Below are 16,209 nucleotides of genomic sequence, written 5' to 3' on the forward strand. Positions count from 1 at the left end.
GTTCTCAGGGCACCATTGAGAATGAGACCCTGGTTTCAATTAGGTTCCCCTGAATAAATCAAATGTATATATAAAAAATAGAAATACCCCACTAGTTACTTAGAAGAGTGAGATGAGAGGGAACCATCGGTCTGTCTCACCGGTCTAGACCAGACGAGTGGTATGACAATGTTGACCATGTTTCTTTCTTAAGAACAAGCTCAGTGTTTGGTTTCTCACAAAGTAAAGACATCTTTTCTTTATAGTCAGTATTGAAGTACATCTTATCTAGCAGTAAAGTTTATATTCACAGGAAAAGTAATTGAGTGTAAACAAATTTCTGAATAAATGTCAAATTGGGAATGTAAGTATACAACAGTGCTACAACGGGTTACATTTGGAATTGATGGGTTAGATGACAAAGGAGTGAATAGGTTGATGTTATTGTAGTCGTTTCTATCCCTCACAGACATAGGCAATAACACTCCGGAGTGTCTACCATAATGGGCCAGGTGTAGCTCAGTGGTGATATGTCTCAGTACAGATCTGATATCCACACTGGAGCTGCTGATTCCACAGAAGTGAGGGATGGCCGGGATTCTAGGATTCTTCTTCCGGAACTCCTGAAGCCACCAGGCGGCCAGTGAGGACTTCCCACAACCCCTCTCACCACAGAGCAGGAAAATAGACCCCTCGGAATCACGTTTATCATAGTTGCTGAGGGCAAAAGGAAATAGGAAGGACAGAAAAAAATGTTTTCCATTGATTACAAAAATATCTGAACACTATGAATGCATAACTCCATCTACTTTTAAGTATGGCAAATCTCACACTAATTCATCACTGATTCCAGCTTAATGTGGACACAAATTCTTACCCTGTTAACCTAATGGTTGAATTCCTTGAGGTTGCTAGACTCTGAGACGTGTCAGAATGAGTGAGAGAGGCAGTAAATGTGTTGAGTGCCTCCAGGACAGCAGTGATCTGGGTGGAGGGGGCAAACCAGCGACACAGAGCCTGGACAGCACCTTCATGATAACATCTATCAAGGGAGTCCAGGTGGCCTAAAGCGCAGGGGAGAAAGCACTGCTTTAGGGCTTGGAAGATCAGGCAGATCACTGAAAAACACAAATATGAACCAGACTGAGCTACGTTAGTCATCTTCGCCGTCTTTTCAAAGCTGGTTGAACTAAATGGAATTAAACAAAGTAGATGTAAACAGAACTAGATCAACTAACAGAACTGAGCTGCACTGGTTCACTTACCTGAACAGGTTGGCTGCAGGTCCAGGGACCCATAGAGCTGTTCCATGAGGCCCTTCCAGTCCCTCTTCACTAGGTCCCCCAGATCCTGCAGCGTTCTGAAGAACCTTACAGGTTGCAGGCTGTCCACTACCCTGTTCTTCAGCTCCCTGGCTCTGTGTCTCTCCTCCTCTGTCAGTTTGGAGAACACGCTCAGCAACGACCTCTGACCTTCATCTGTGTACCTGTCTTCATCCTCCTCTTCCCCATGGAAAGAGTAGTCTCTGAAGTAGAAGAAGCAGTGTCTGGTGTCACCCATCAGGGCTGCCTGGGTGATCTGCAGCTCTGTCAGGGAGCACTTCTGGTTCCTCCCTGTGAGGACCCAGGGGTAGCCTCCATCCGCTGCAACATGCAGGTTCCTCTCCACCACAGAGAGGACTTCTCGTTCTGGACCGGCAGCTGGGAGAGGTGTGGGGTCCTGCTCCGGCCTAAAGGGGCCGTATCGGTGGCCCAGGAGGCAGAGGAAGGAGGAGGAGCGGGTGATAAGGTCTAGGCTGATCTTCAACTGCTGGGAGGAGATGGAGGTACTATTGTCAGGGAGGTCAGAGGGACGATGGCTCTCCCGGTCAACCCACTGGGTGTCCAATGGTCTGAAGCAGGTGCCTCTGGCCTGGCAGAGGGCATCCAGGTGGGGGAACACCTGTGTTCTCAGGTAGTGCCACTCCTGAGACAGATCTCCAGGTACGGAACATAGCACAGGCTGGAGAGGAGCAGTAACAGGAGTGGCGGTGGAGTACGACCCTCCCCGGCCTCCCTCCTGTGGGTCCATCTCAGGCCGTTGTAGCTGTGACCTGCTGTGCCTGTCTGAACAAAATAATGAAAAACAAGCATATCAGGAATAATCATCAACTAGATATCTAGCCACAGTGTTTGGCAAGTACATGGTATTATTGGTGTAAATATTAGAGGTTGACCGATTAATTAGGGCCGATTTCAAGTTTTCATAACAATCAGTAATCGTCATTTTTGGACTCCGATTATGGCCGATTACATTGCATTCCACGAGTAAACTGCGTGGCAGGCTGACCACCTGTTACGCGAGAGCAGCAAGAAACCAAGGTAAGTTGCTAGCTAGCATTAAACTGATTGTTTTTTACAAGATAAATCTTCACATAATCACTAGTTAACTACACATGGTTGATGATATTACTAGGTTAACTAGCTTGTCCTGCGTTGCATATAATCAATGCAGTTGTAACGTTCGTTCTCCTCCTCGTCTGAGGAGGAGCAAGGATCGAACCAATATGCAGCGAGGTATGAAGACATAATGATTTATTTAAATAATAATAACGAAGACGAAAAACACTTAATAAACTACAAAACAACAAACGACGTAAACAGACCTGAACATGAGAACTTACAGACAACGAAGAACGCACGAACAGGAACAAACTCACAAACGAAACAGTCCCGTGTGGCATAAACACTAACACAGGAACAATCACCCACAAACAAACGGTGTGAACAGCCTACCTTAATATGGTTCTCAATCAGAGGAAACGTAAAACACCTGCCCCTGATTGAGAACCATATCAGGCTAATTAACAATGAACCTAAACATAGAAACACATAACATAGAATGCCCACCCAGCTCACGTCCTGACCATACTAAACAAAGACAAAATAAAGGAAATAAGGTCAGGAACGTGACAGCGGTGCCTGTTAATTTATCATCGAATCACAGCCTACTTCGCCAAACGGGTGATGATTTAACAAAAGCACAATCGTTGCATGAATGTACCTAACCATAAACATCAATGCCTTTCTTAAAATCAATACACAGAAGTATATATATTTAAACCTGCATACTAAGTTAAAAGAAATGCATGTTAGCAGGCAATATTAACTAGGGAAATTGTGTCACTTCTCTTGCGTTCATTGCACGCAGAGTCATGGTATATGCAACAGTTTGGGCCGCCTGGCTCGTTGCGAACTAATTTGCCAGAATTTTACATAATTATGACATAACATTGAAGGTTGTGCAATGTAACAGCAATATTTAGACTTAGGGTTGCCACCCGTTCGATAAAATACGGAACGGTTCCGTATTTCACTGAAAGAATAAACGTTTTGTTTTCTAAATGATAGTTTCCGGACATGACCATATTAATGACCAAAGGCTCGTATTTCTGTGTTTATTATATTATAATTAAGTCTATGATTTGATATTTGATAGAGCAGTCTGACTGAGCAGTGGTAGGCAGCAGCAGGCTCGTAAGCATTCATTCAAAATTTCCTGCGTTTGCCAGCAGTTCTTAGCAATGCTTGATGCACTGCGCTGTTTATGACTTCAAGCCTATCAACTCCTGAGATTAGGCTGGCAATACTAAAGTACCTATTAGAACATCCAATAGTCAAAGGAAAATGAAATACAAATGGTATAGAGAGAAATAGTCAACGCGTCATAATTCCTATAATAACTACAACCTTAAACTTCTTAACTGGGAATATTGAAGAACTGGGAATATTGAACCACCAGCTTTCATATGTTCTGAGCAAGGAACTTAAACGTTAGCTTTTTTACGTGGCACATATTGCACTTTTACTTTCTTCTCCAACACTGTGTTTTTGCATTATTTAAACCAAATTGAACATGTTTCATTATTTATTTGAGACTAAAAAGATTTTATTAATGTATTATATCAAGTTAAAATAAAAGTGTTCATTCAGTATTGTAATTGTCATTATTACAAATATATATATACAATTTTTTATAAAAATCAGGCGATTAATCGATATTGGCTTTTTTTGGTCCTCCAATTATCAGTATCGGCATTGAAAAATCATAATCGGTCGACCTCTAGTTATTATGCACTGCAAATTCATGACATGCAGGGAACAGTGCATATTTCCCACATAAAACTGCTCAGTGACTGGATATCTACAGAACTAGAGGGGAACATTTAAGAAAAAATAAGACAAACTGTCCCGTCCTGACCATAGTTCTTATGTGTTTTGCTTGTTTTAGTGTTGGTCAGGACGTGAGCTGGGTGGGCATTCTATGTTGTGTGTACATTTAGTACATTCTTGTGTGTCACGGTACGTGTACGTTGGTTCTTGTGATTTTCGTGTTTCTCACTTTATTGTGGTGGAGCATTACTTTTAGAGTAGCGTCGTGTTTTCACCCGTGTGGGGAATTAAATTTGGAACGCTACTCTGAACTCTCTGTCTCCTGCGTTTGACTCCTTCATCCACTACACCCCGGGCATTACAGAATCCCGCACCAGGCTTCCAGTGCGTCTCCAGAGCCCCGTTCCTCCTCCACGTACTCTCCCTGTGGTGCGTGTCTCCAGCCCAGTACCTCCAGTTCCGGCACCACGCACCAAGCCTCCTGTGCGTCTCCAGAGCCCTGTACGCACTGTTCCTTCTCCCCGCACTCGCCCTGAGGTGCGTGTCTCCAGTCCGGTACCACCAGTGCCGGTACCACGCACCAGGCCTATAGTACGCCTCGAGAGTCCAGTGTGCCCTGTTCCTGCTCCCCGCACTAGCCTTGAGGTGCGTGTCTCCAGTCCGGTACCACCAGTTCCGGCACCACGCACCAGGCCTACTGTGAGCCTCAGCAGGTCAGAGTCGGCCGTCTGCCCAACGCCGCCTGCACTGCTCGTCTGCCCAGCGCCGTCTGAGCTGCCTGCCCAGCGCCATCTGAGCCATCCGTCTGCCCAGCGCCATCTGAGCCATCCGTCTGCCCAGCGCCATCTGAGCCGCCCGTCTGTCCCGAGCCATTAGAGCCGTCCGTCAGTCAGGAGCCGCTAGAGCCGTCCGTCAGTCAGGAGCTGCCAGAGCCGCCAGCCAGTCAGGAGCTGCCAGAGCCGCCAGCCAGTCAGGAGCTGCCAGAGCCGCCCGCCAGTCAGGAGCTGCCAGAGCCGCCCGCCAGTCAGGAGCTGCCAGAGCCGCCCGCCAGTCAGGAGCTGCCAGAGCCGCCCGCCAGTCAGGAGCTGCCAGAGCCGCCCGCCAGTCAGGAGCTGCCAGAGCCGCCTGCCAGTCATGAGCTGCCCTCCAGTCATGAGCTGCCCTCCAGTCATGAGCTGCCTTCCAGTCATGAGCTGCCTTCCAGTCATGAGCTGCCTTCCAGTCATGAGCTGCCTTCCAGTCATGAGCTGCCCTCCAGTCATGAGCTGCCCTCCAGTCATGAGCTGCCTCTCAGTCCGGAGCTGCCCCTCAGTCCGGAGCTGCCATTAGTCCGGAGCTGCCCTTCAGTCCAGAGCTGCCTCTCTGTCCGGAGCTGCCCTTCAGTCCGGAACTGCCCCTCTGTCCTGAGCTACCTCTCTGTCCTGAGCTACCTCTCTGTCCTGAGCTACCTCTCTGTCCTGAGCTACCTCTCTGTCCTGAGCTACCTCTCTGTCCTGAGCTACCTCTCTGTCCTGAGCTGTCTCCTCAATTTAGTGGGGACCTTGGTGAGGATTCCTAGGCCAAGGTCGGGGGCGAGGGTCGCCACTCAAAGGACGCTAAGGCGGGGGACAAAGACAATGGTGGAGTGGTGGCCTCGTCCTGCGCCGGAGCCGCCACCGCGGACAGATGCCCACCCAGACCCTCCCCTTGAGTTTTAGGGGTGCGTTCGGAGTCCGCACCTCAGGAGGGGGGGTACTGTCACGTCCTGACCATAGTTCTTATGTGTTTTGCTTGTTTTAGTGTTGGTCAGGACGTGAGCTGGGTGGGCATTCTATGTTGTGTGTACATTTAGTACATTCTTGTGTGTCACGGTACGTGTACGTTGGTTCTTGTGATTTTCGTGTTTCTCACTTTATTGTGGTGGAGCATTACTTTTAGAGTAGCGTCGTGTTTTCACCCGTGTGGGGAATTAAATTTGGAACTCTACTCTGAACTCTCTGTCTCCTGCGTTTGACTCCTTCATCCACTACACCCTGGGCATTACACAAACATCTAAATTAAGATGAACTCACACCTAATAAAACCCAATTTGTGAAAACATCTAGCTTGATGTAGGCCTAACCTGTAACATAAATGTGTGTGTGTCAGATATGTCACATGTTTGGTGGACTGTTGACAGGACCCATTTGAAGCTGCATCGCGGTGTCTTCTGACTGGCCATTCTTCTGGCAGAAGTTACGGGAAGCGAAGGCATAGAGAAATGGATTCAGGCAACTGTTGGCATAGGTCAGTAATACAACAAAATACAACTTGGTAGAGAAGTTTTTCAAGTTTTCAGACTTGGCCAAATGTCCAGACATGTTTAGCATGATAACAACTTGGAATGGCATTGAACAGATGACAAAAGTCACAATGATGCTGGTCACATGTCTGGTCATCCTGGACTTTCGGAAGAAAGCTGAATGTTTCACTCTCTTATGGAGGCGGATGTAGGATGTTAGCAGGAGGGAGACAGATAATACTAATCCAAGTATCACCCTCACCAAACCTCCCACCCCAGGGCTATACTTTTGTTTATTATAAGAGATGTTAACACAATGGAGATGGTTGTCCTCCCCCTCCACCATGTTGACTGTCAGGAACGGTGAAGATATTAAAACCACAACACCCCACAGTATGGGAAACAACCACCTCCCCAAACTCCCCTCACGCCACCTGGCCCAGCACTGGGGTGCAGAACTTGGTAGTAGCGCTGGACACTCATCGACAGGATGGTCAGCAGGCTGGAGAATGTACAGCAGTAGGCAACGAAGACAAGGAGCTTGCAGAGACTGTTGCCCAAGTCCCAGCTGAAGAGTATTGCATAGACCAATAGCGGCACACATGCTCAGCATATCTGACACACCAGGCTCAAGAACAGTTTCATACTCAAGTTGTATCTGTACAGATGCCAACAGCTGATCACAGCTTTCACTGCTATGTTATGCCCAGAAGATAGCAGAGAGCCAGGACGACTCCACTGATCATGGTGCCAGTCGGTGGAATCAGGGATTCCAGAGGTGCAGTTGAAGTTGGAAGAGTTACAGGTGGAGGAGTTGAAACTGTCAATCGTTGTGAGACTGAAGATGAGGGAGAATGAGTTGAATTGAATGTAGACGAGCAGCTGAATGTTGTTAGCAGTTGAGATGTGGGTTGGTAGTGTCTGCAACTGAGTCGCTAGCAGGGTTTCAAAACGAGGAAGGAGAAAAACTCTGATCACATGAAAAAGAAAGGGGAGGGTCTATTCCATACCAAATATGTTGTTTTGAGATCTACAGCCTGTAACAATTGTACAAGCAAGTGAATGCTGGCATTTGAAATAGATGAGTAGCTATTCCAAATAGACTAATTTCATAAATCAAAGCAGAGATGCACACGCACGCACCTGGACACACACACACACACACACACACACACACACACACACACACAGAAAGACACAAACTATGCCACGTGTGAATGGACAATAAATAGTTGACAAACAAAATTCCATAAAAGTGTTGATACCTGTACTAGCGGCCAATAGTTCGTTCCAGAGATGGTTGCCAGATCACAAGGCTGTCTGTGTGATCCCGATTAAAATGGCTCACGTTACAAATAAAATCTGAATGGCTATCTGTAGAGTAGATTTTTTTCCTTGCAAAATATATGCATTTGGCAAACTAAAAACATGTTTGTAGGTAGTCTGAGGGGCTCGATCTTTTTAGTACAGCGTCGATGTCAATGCATGCCTGGTACTTCGCTGAGAGGTTGTGCATGACAAGCCATAGCAACAGTGGTCAACAGTAGTCAAGAGGAACGTATGGGCTTCCGGATGAGCCTATCATAAATTGTTACACTGTAAATGTGCTGACGAATGTATATATTTCTAATGACGTGTTGCAATGTATCAGACATGATCTTATCGCGTTTTATGATAACAAAATCCTTGTTTAACGTGTAATTCGGCCAATGGAAACTAACCACGCGTTGAACATGTACAATCGGACATGTAATACTACGATTGGAAGATTGAAGCGGCCAAAGCTTCTGCCATTGAATTGTGACATATACATACAGATTTTTGCATATTGCATCTTTAAATTTATTCTCTGTTCCATCAGGTTGACTCAGATGACCTTCCTCTGAACGTCTCAAGAGAAACTCTCCAGCAACACAAACTTCTCAAGGTGAGGCTTGCTTTCAAATCAAACAACGAAACCCACCTGGACCTCAACACTAAACTCAACCACTTTTCACTCAACAACTCTGCTAACAACATACTTAACATGCCTCTTTGGCCAGGTCATTCGCAAGAAGCTGGTGCGCAAGACCCTGGACATGATCAAGAAGATCGCAGAGGAGCAGTACAACGAGAAGTTCTGGAAGGAGTTTGGCACCAACATCAAGCTGGGTGTCATCGAGGACCACTCCATCCGGACACGTCTGGCCAAGCTAATATTCAGCCAAGCTGAATAAATGCTACAAAGAGAAGCTCCTTCACCCACTCAACTTTACTTTTTTTTTCTTCTTCAGGAAGTTCTTTCCAGATGTGCCTCATCTTGTTCACCCATGGAAAGCTCCGCGGGTGCCACATGCCTTCTTGTAGATAATTACTGAGATTGCGTTACACTCTACAATAGCAACTGTGCTTCCTAAATTATTTCTCATAGGATGCATTTTTATAGCTTACCTTTACATGTTTTAGCCTATTGTAAAAAGAAAAGTAGATCTATAGGCCTACAATTGAATAACTTTACTATATAGGCCTACATAATTTGTGACAACTACCATTGCAAGCAGAAGTTATTTACAAAGTCTAAATCAATTAAATGTAATACACCTCAACCTATGCATTATCATTCAATAGAAGTTATTTTGAGAGTAATGAATTTCAAAAACTACAAGCCCCAGTGCACAATTCTGCTACAGCCTACTGGACGATCAGAGTGTATAACCGAATTTCTTGCAGGATCATGGTGCAAGCTATTTTAGCCTATAGCCTATGGTAGAACAGTGTGCATTGTTTTAACGTATTATTGTCAGGTATTAAGTTCACATTTCCTGTCTTTTGTGTTTTTAATGTAAAAAGTAGAGTAGAACTCAATTGAAATGTGTAGGCTTTTGGTTGACCAACAATTTAACCTTACGTGTCACCATTTAAGCTACTTGTCACCCTAGCTTCTGATCAAATACAGCATCAAGCTATTTTAGCAGTTTAAACGGTGTCAAATAGTTAATTTTATTACATGTATATGTTCAATGGATGATGAGAACGCATTGAAATATTTAATCAAGCTTACCCAGGATGGCGAATTGTGCACACTTAAAAAGGAACTTAGTGGCAACATTGTTGCACATTTTGTCAACAAAAAACATTTCGGGAAATCGGGTGATACATTGTTGCATTATGCCGCCCGTCATGGCCACTTGGACATTGTGCAATTTTTAGTAAAAGAGATTGGGATGGACATAGAGCTGTACAATACCGACTACAAAAGAGCTCTGCATGAAGCTGCGTCCATGGGACAGCGGGAGTGTTTGAGCTATCTGCTCAATGAAGGAGCCAAAGTAGACTGCTTAAAAAAGGCTGATTGGTGAGACATACATTAACACGCAAGCCATGTGCAAACAGTAAGACAGCGTTATTCTATATATATTTTTATCCGACTTTCAAGTCTCTTTTAGGAAAAGATGTATTGAAAAACGCTTTTTTCCCTACGCTTTATATCCCCTTCGATAGCTCAGTTGGTAGAGCGGAGGACTGTAGAGGCTAAATGCTGAAATCCTTAGGTCGCTGGTTCAAATCCGGCTCGAAGGAAAACATTTTCGTCGGCCCATGTCATATCAATTCGAAGTTTTTTCGTCATGTGCATAAATGCTTACTCGCTAACTCTCCACAACAATGCATTACAATATCAATCAAGAATCAAATGCCAAGTCCATAAATAACAATACAAGTAATAAAACTCGTTGTGAGATGTACACAATAGAATAAATAGTATGATTTATAAAATAATATATGTCCAATTATGATGACTGTTATATAAGTAGTAAAGTGAGAAGTAACTTGGTATAGCAGCTTAAATATATAGTAATAATAACTAGTAACAGCAGTGGTGACCTTGTGTGCGTGTGTGTCGTGTATACCAAATAACAAATAAGTTGTTCTAAGATTCAATTAAAGTTTTGGTTTCAATTGATCATATAGGTACTGATTAATTGAATGACCAGAGTCAAATTCATTAGAGAGCAAATGGAAGCTACCGGCCGAAACGGGGAAGGACTACCAGAATTTGTCAAACAAGAGAGGCTTGGTTTTTTTTCAGTTGCTAAACGTTTTGCTTCCTTGTGCACTAACGAATACGATCCTGCTTTTTCTGAGCACGTATATCTCCCTTCGATAGCTCAGTTGGTAGAGCGGAGGACTGTAGAGGCAAACTGCTGAGATCCTTAGGTCGCTGGTTCAAATCCGGCTCGAAGGAAATATTTTAATAGATCCGTGTAATATTATCGTGCCTGAATTGTATACCATTATAAACACACTAGTTATACTACAATATAACAAATCATTAAATACTACACAAAATTGAGGTGTGAGTAAAAACATATTGTATTTCCTTTGTGACCCAATAAAAACAATTGTTCACCAAAAAAATTACCTCACAAAATGCAACACGTATGTGAATTGAGATATGTGCAATTCTGGTCCACCATCGTGACCCACCTCTACTTTCAGGACCCCTCTGATGATGGCCTGCACCCGGAGGAACCTGGGTGTGATCCAGGAACTGCTGTCCCATGAGGCCGACCCCACGCTGAAGAACAAGGACGGCTGGAACTCCTTCCACATCGCCTGCAGGGAGGGAGACCCAGCGGTCATACAGCACCTCCTACTGGCCAAACCTGAAGTCTGGAGGACAGAGAGCAAGACGCTGAGGACTCCTCTGCACACTGCAGGTAATCACTGTGCTAACAAATCAGACATGTCTCAGGTCTGGACATATTCACAGGTATTTTGAACAATATGCATAAAATATTTTTTTTCTGGTTCATTACCCCTTCTCTGTCTATTCTCTGTTCCTACAGCGATGCACGGCTGTGAAGAAGTGGTCAGCATCTTGGTACAGAGGTGTGTTTGTCTATGTTTGTGTGTGTGTGAGAGGAGGTATGAATTAGGATATGTCTCAGAGGATTTGCATAATTGTGAGAAGGCATGTTAGAGTGTCAGTGTTGAGGCTCTGTGTGTTAATGTGATCATGTGTAATTGTGTGTGGGTGTTGCGCTAACTGACCCTCACTTCTCTGTTTGCAGGTGTGGTTATGTTCCCGATGGCAGGGACAGCTGTGGGGTCACTCCATTTATGGACGCAGTGAGGAATGGACACATATCTGTGGCCAAGCTACTGCTGGAGAAGCACCAGGTACACTGGAGACTCTGGAGGAAAATAACATTTCCATCTATCAAAACATATCTGAGATAACTAAAATTTGCACCAAAAAATCAACTTGTCTGTATCTCACTTAAATTCCACCATAGTCCCCTTGGGAAAATTAATCCACCTCAACCACTCCAGTACCGTTGGACATTGAATAAGATACTGACCTGTATATACTTGCATTCTCGTGTGTCACACAGGCCTCTCCGACTGCAGCAGACATCCTGGGGGCCCAGCCAGTGCACCAGGTTGCTGTCACAGCCCAGGAAGAGGCGCTAGAGTTCCTAGTGAGGGACCTCGGAGTGGACGTGAACCAGACAGCCACTGACATGCAGCTCACTTCCCTGCACTACGCTGCCAAGGTTAGCTCTATTCTGTAAACATCTATTATCAGGCCTATCCTGTACATAAAGGCAAATTGTGTGCATAATATTATATCATGCCTGATATTTTATATTTTCAGGAGGGCCACACAAGCACAATCAAAACACTCCTCACATTAGGAGCAGATCTTCACGTCAGGGACAAAAAGGGAAGAACAGGTACTGTAGAGAAGTGGTTCCCAAACTGTGGGGCGAGGGGTCGGCAGGGGGGACACGGGTCCCCCACCCCAAAAGTATATTATTACAATTTTTTTTTTTTTTAAAGGAACTCAATCCGGCTTTAAACTGAAAGTTTTAATAGTAGAATGCACAAGATGTCATTTCAAAACTGGGTAGTGCATCATCAGTTCCTCTTGTCATGTTAGTCTTCGCATACCTTAGAGAGCTATTTATAACTTGTCAAAATGTCCAAATCAACTAGCCCATGTCAGTTAACGTTTTTTAAATGTATTTATCACATGAATACACATTAAACATGGGAAAATGTATAGAATTGCAAGAAAATTAGCTTTAAAACTGCTAAATGTTCTCTGCACCCCATGACAACATGTGTAGAATTGCACGAAAGAAGCTTTAAACCTGCAAAATTTTCTCCACCAACAAGAGGGGTGTGAACAGTTTTTGTGCAGGGGTGGCGCGGGATGTTTCCCAATGCTGGAAGAGTGAAAAAGTTTGGGAACCCCTGTGTAGAGGCTAAATGCTGTATAATTATACATTATGATAATTGCACTTTGCTTGTAGCAATACACTTTAATCAAAACAACTGCTTGGATGCCAAATCTGAATTTATGCAACAAGAAAAACTGGAAATGTAAGTTGACATAATACAGAGAACAGGATGTGTTCTAATTACATAACTTCTGTCTAGCGTATGCAAGTAGTTCTGGCACTAGACCCAATTCTTAAACCACTCTATTTAAAAAACTGTTTTACCTTTATTTAACTAGGCAAGTCAGTTTAGAACAAATTCTTATTTCAATGACAGCCTAGGAACAGTGGATTAACTGCCTTGTACAGGGGCAGAATGACAGATTTTACCTTATCAGCTCGGGGATTTGATCTTGCAACCTTTCAGTTATTAGTCCAACGCTCCAACCACTAAGCTACTTGCCGCCCCCATATAGTCACAAGTACAGTTGATCTTGAATGCAGGTCATTGAATCCTGTCCTCAGGCACCCTGTGTTAGGGGTTGTTACAGGTTCCAAAAAGGAATCTGGGGCTTTCCCACCCGACCCGATATGCATAAAGTAATTTTCAAAAAACCTGTTCAGATTAGAGAGTAGAAAGAGAGAGAGAAAGAAACCTCAGACTGGGCGCTGCCAGCTCCATCAATAAAAGAGTGATATTGGCGAAATGATCCACAGTTAGGCCCTACATGTCCTTAAAAACTGCCTATAACAAATGACAAAAAAAATATTTGTTTGTGTTTCGATGGGTAGAATATTCAAAACTTCATAGCCTATTGTTTCATTGGTTTTTACTGTCCTCAAACATTAACTGTCCAACTCACCGTTTAGCTGTTGGAGATTTGAGCGCTAAATGCATCAGGGCATTGCATGCATTCAGGCCTAGACGTCCACTATATGATATTATAAAAATATATATAAAGGAAGAAAAGCTTGGGCCTAGGCCAAGAGAGAAAGATAGAGGTATGCTGGCGCCATGTTCCCAACACCGACATGCATTTCTTTATACTTGTCAGATGGAACTTAATTTGGCCAACAAAAAACCCACTTATTGCATATGTAAAGAACTAGTTTAAACCTTTACAAACGTTTTTAACAGACTAGGCCTATATTGTAGCAACTACCCATCAAATGACAGCAATAGGCTAAAGCTATTTATTTTACAACAGGCCTACTTTTAACCTATGTTAAACTAAATACGGAGTACAAAGTTAAAAAAGACAGTTAACTTAATTTAGCCAACAAAAATGTCTCAACATAATGAAACAAAACACTTTTTGCATATTTAAAGAACTGGTTTAGATTCCTAAACAGGTCTACAAAAATAATAATGATATACAATAATAATAATAAATATGAAAATAAATAAATACAAGTTCATAAATTGCATCAAACCTGACTTGCGAGTTGCACTCAGTCCATTTGGCCATGCCAACTGTATTCTCATCTTTGTCCACTACAATATTAAAACTTGTCCCTGAGGACATTCCCCTTGTCGCCTTCTTTTCACTATACTATTTCTCCTCTAACTTTCATTTACTTTAATGAAAAAGGCCTCCATCTTAGCAATCAACAGTAGTCTAGTTCAAGGCTCTTTTCACTCCTTTCGCGTGTGAGGTGAGCAGGGGTAACCAGTTTCCGCTGGACATAAGCTACAAGCTCATTCAGTTCCCATCACCTGACACACATTAAATTAGCAGAGGACGGATCCACCCGAGACCCGTGGCAATTATATCAGACCCGACCCAGATCTGAGACAAAAATTTGGGTCCTGGGTTGGATCTCTGAATTTTGGGTCTGTTGGACCCGTGAAGACCTCTACCCTGTGTGTGCACTGTGCAGATCTCTGCGCCAGCAAGTATCTACCGTTGATTCATTAATCTACTGCCTGTGTCTCTCTGTGCTTCCCCCAGCTCTTCATATGGCGTGCATAGGGCAGCATGCAGAAGCGGTCAGGACACTCCTACAGCTGGGGCTAGTAGACATGGTGGATGCCTCGGGCACCACTGCTCAACAGCTTGCCAAAAAAACAGATGTGCTCAGAGTGTTTGAATGTGATTTGACATAAACTACTGTCTGAATGGAGAATCAATAAATTATGGACATAAATGCTATTCTGGATTGCAGAATAATAACTTCATATCATTTCTTTCTGTGTGGATTTTGTTGATGGGGATGAAACAATACAGTGCCTTCAGAAAGTATTCACACTCTTTTACTTTTTCCACATTTTGTCGTGTTAAAACGTGGGATTAATCAAATAAAAAAACAAAGGATATATCTTGAGTAGATAAGTAATCAACTCCCTGAGTCAATACATGTTAGAATTCCATTTGTCAGCAATTACAGCTGTGAGTCTTTCTGGGTACGTTTCTAAGAGCTTTGCACACCTGGATTGTACAATATTTGCACATTATTCTCTTTTAAATTCTTTAAGCTCTGTCAAGTTGATTGTTGATCATTGCTAGACAGCCATTTTCAAGTCTTGCCATAGATTTCCAAGCCGATTTAAGTCAAAACTGTAACTAGGCCACTCAGGAACATTACATGTTGTCTTGGTAAGCAACTCAAGTGTATATTTGGCCTTGTATTTTTGGTTATTATCCTGCTGAAAGGTGAATTTGTCTCCCAGTGTCTGTTGGAAAGCAGACTGAACCAGATTTTCCTCTAGGATTTTTCCTGTGCTTAGCTCTATTCTGTTTCTTTTTATCCTAAAAAAACTAGCATACCCATAACATGATGCAACCACCACCATGCTTGAAAATATGAAGAGTGGTAGTAAGTGATGTGTTGTGTTGGATTTGCCCCAAACATAACACTTTGTATTCAGGACAAAAAGTGAATTGCTTTTGTTGTGGAAATTCTTTACAGGGACACTCAAATTCAATCTTAAATGAATCATTCTTTATTATCAGCATGCTGGAGAGGTTCCAACCAACTCAATGCACCAAGTACACATGCCGATCAGGAGCTCTACCCGGGGCAGTCCCGTTAGTTCTCTTATATAAATACAAGTTATATTTGCATGATTTAGCTTATTCATCATTCATAATTCATTCATCATTAACGTTTGCTTCATTCACGTGACCAACCAATACTGGGTCATGCATGTGACAGACTAATACCTCACGAGGCTTCTTCTCTCGAAGCTGAGATCTTAAAACTGAGATATCCCTTGTTCAAAACAAGGGTCTGGGCGTACTGCCAAATTGCAGATACTGATAGTGAGGATTCACTCAATCACTTGCATGAACACAGAAATTGGTTATTAGAAAAGCACAAACATAAAATGTTCCATCACACTTTGCCAAATTCTTTGCACATTCACTTTAGTGCCTCTTGCCCGCACCTCCAACAACACTTCTTGCAGCATCTGGTCTCCCATCCAGGGACTGGCCAGAACTAAGCCTGGTTAACTTCAGAGGCAAGCCAGCAGCGGAATGCAGGGTGGGATGCTGCTGGCTCTTTGTAGTGACTGGATGTATTGATACACCATCCACAGTTTAATTAATAACTTCACCATGCTCAAAGGGAAATTCAATGTTGTTTTATTTTATTTTTCTCCTACCAATAG

At 43.4% G+C, this 16,209-nt stretch overlaps 1 protein-coding gene and 2 non-coding genes across 3 annotated transcripts; all 3 read left to right on the forward strand.

Annotated features, from left to right (window-relative positions):
* The first annotated feature begins 9,297 nt into the window (after window positions 1-9,297).
* Window positions 9,298-14,734, forward strand: LOC120032123 (ankyrin repeat domain-containing protein 16-like). Its single transcript, XM_038978065.1, has 7 exons — window positions 9,298-9,724; window positions 10,867-11,087; window positions 11,217-11,259; window positions 11,442-11,550; window positions 11,766-11,927; window positions 12,029-12,107; window positions 14,549-14,734. The coding sequence occupies exons 1-7, from the start codon at window positions 9,390-9,392 to the stop codon at window positions 14,701-14,703; spliced, it is 1,104 nt and encodes a 367-aa protein (XP_038833993.1). The 5' UTR covers window positions 9,298-9,389; the 3' UTR covers window positions 14,704-14,734.
* Window positions 9,861-9,948, forward strand: trnay-gua. Its single transcript is given in 2 exon segments — window positions 9,861-9,897; window positions 9,913-9,948. It is a non-coding gene; the product is annotated as a tRNA-Tyr (tRNA).
* On the forward strand, window positions 10,525-10,612 carry trnay-gua. The gene is given in 2 exon segments: window positions 10,525-10,561; window positions 10,577-10,612. It is a non-coding gene; the product is annotated as a tRNA-Tyr (tRNA).
* Window positions 14,735-16,209: the final 1,475 nt, after the last annotated feature.

This window comes from Salvelinus namaycush, chromosome 38, assembly GCF_016432855.1.
Source record: "Salvelinus namaycush isolate Seneca chromosome 38, SaNama_1.0, whole genome shotgun sequence".
Taxonomy (NCBI): domain Eukaryota; kingdom Metazoa; phylum Chordata; class Actinopteri; order Salmoniformes; family Salmonidae; genus Salvelinus; species Salvelinus namaycush.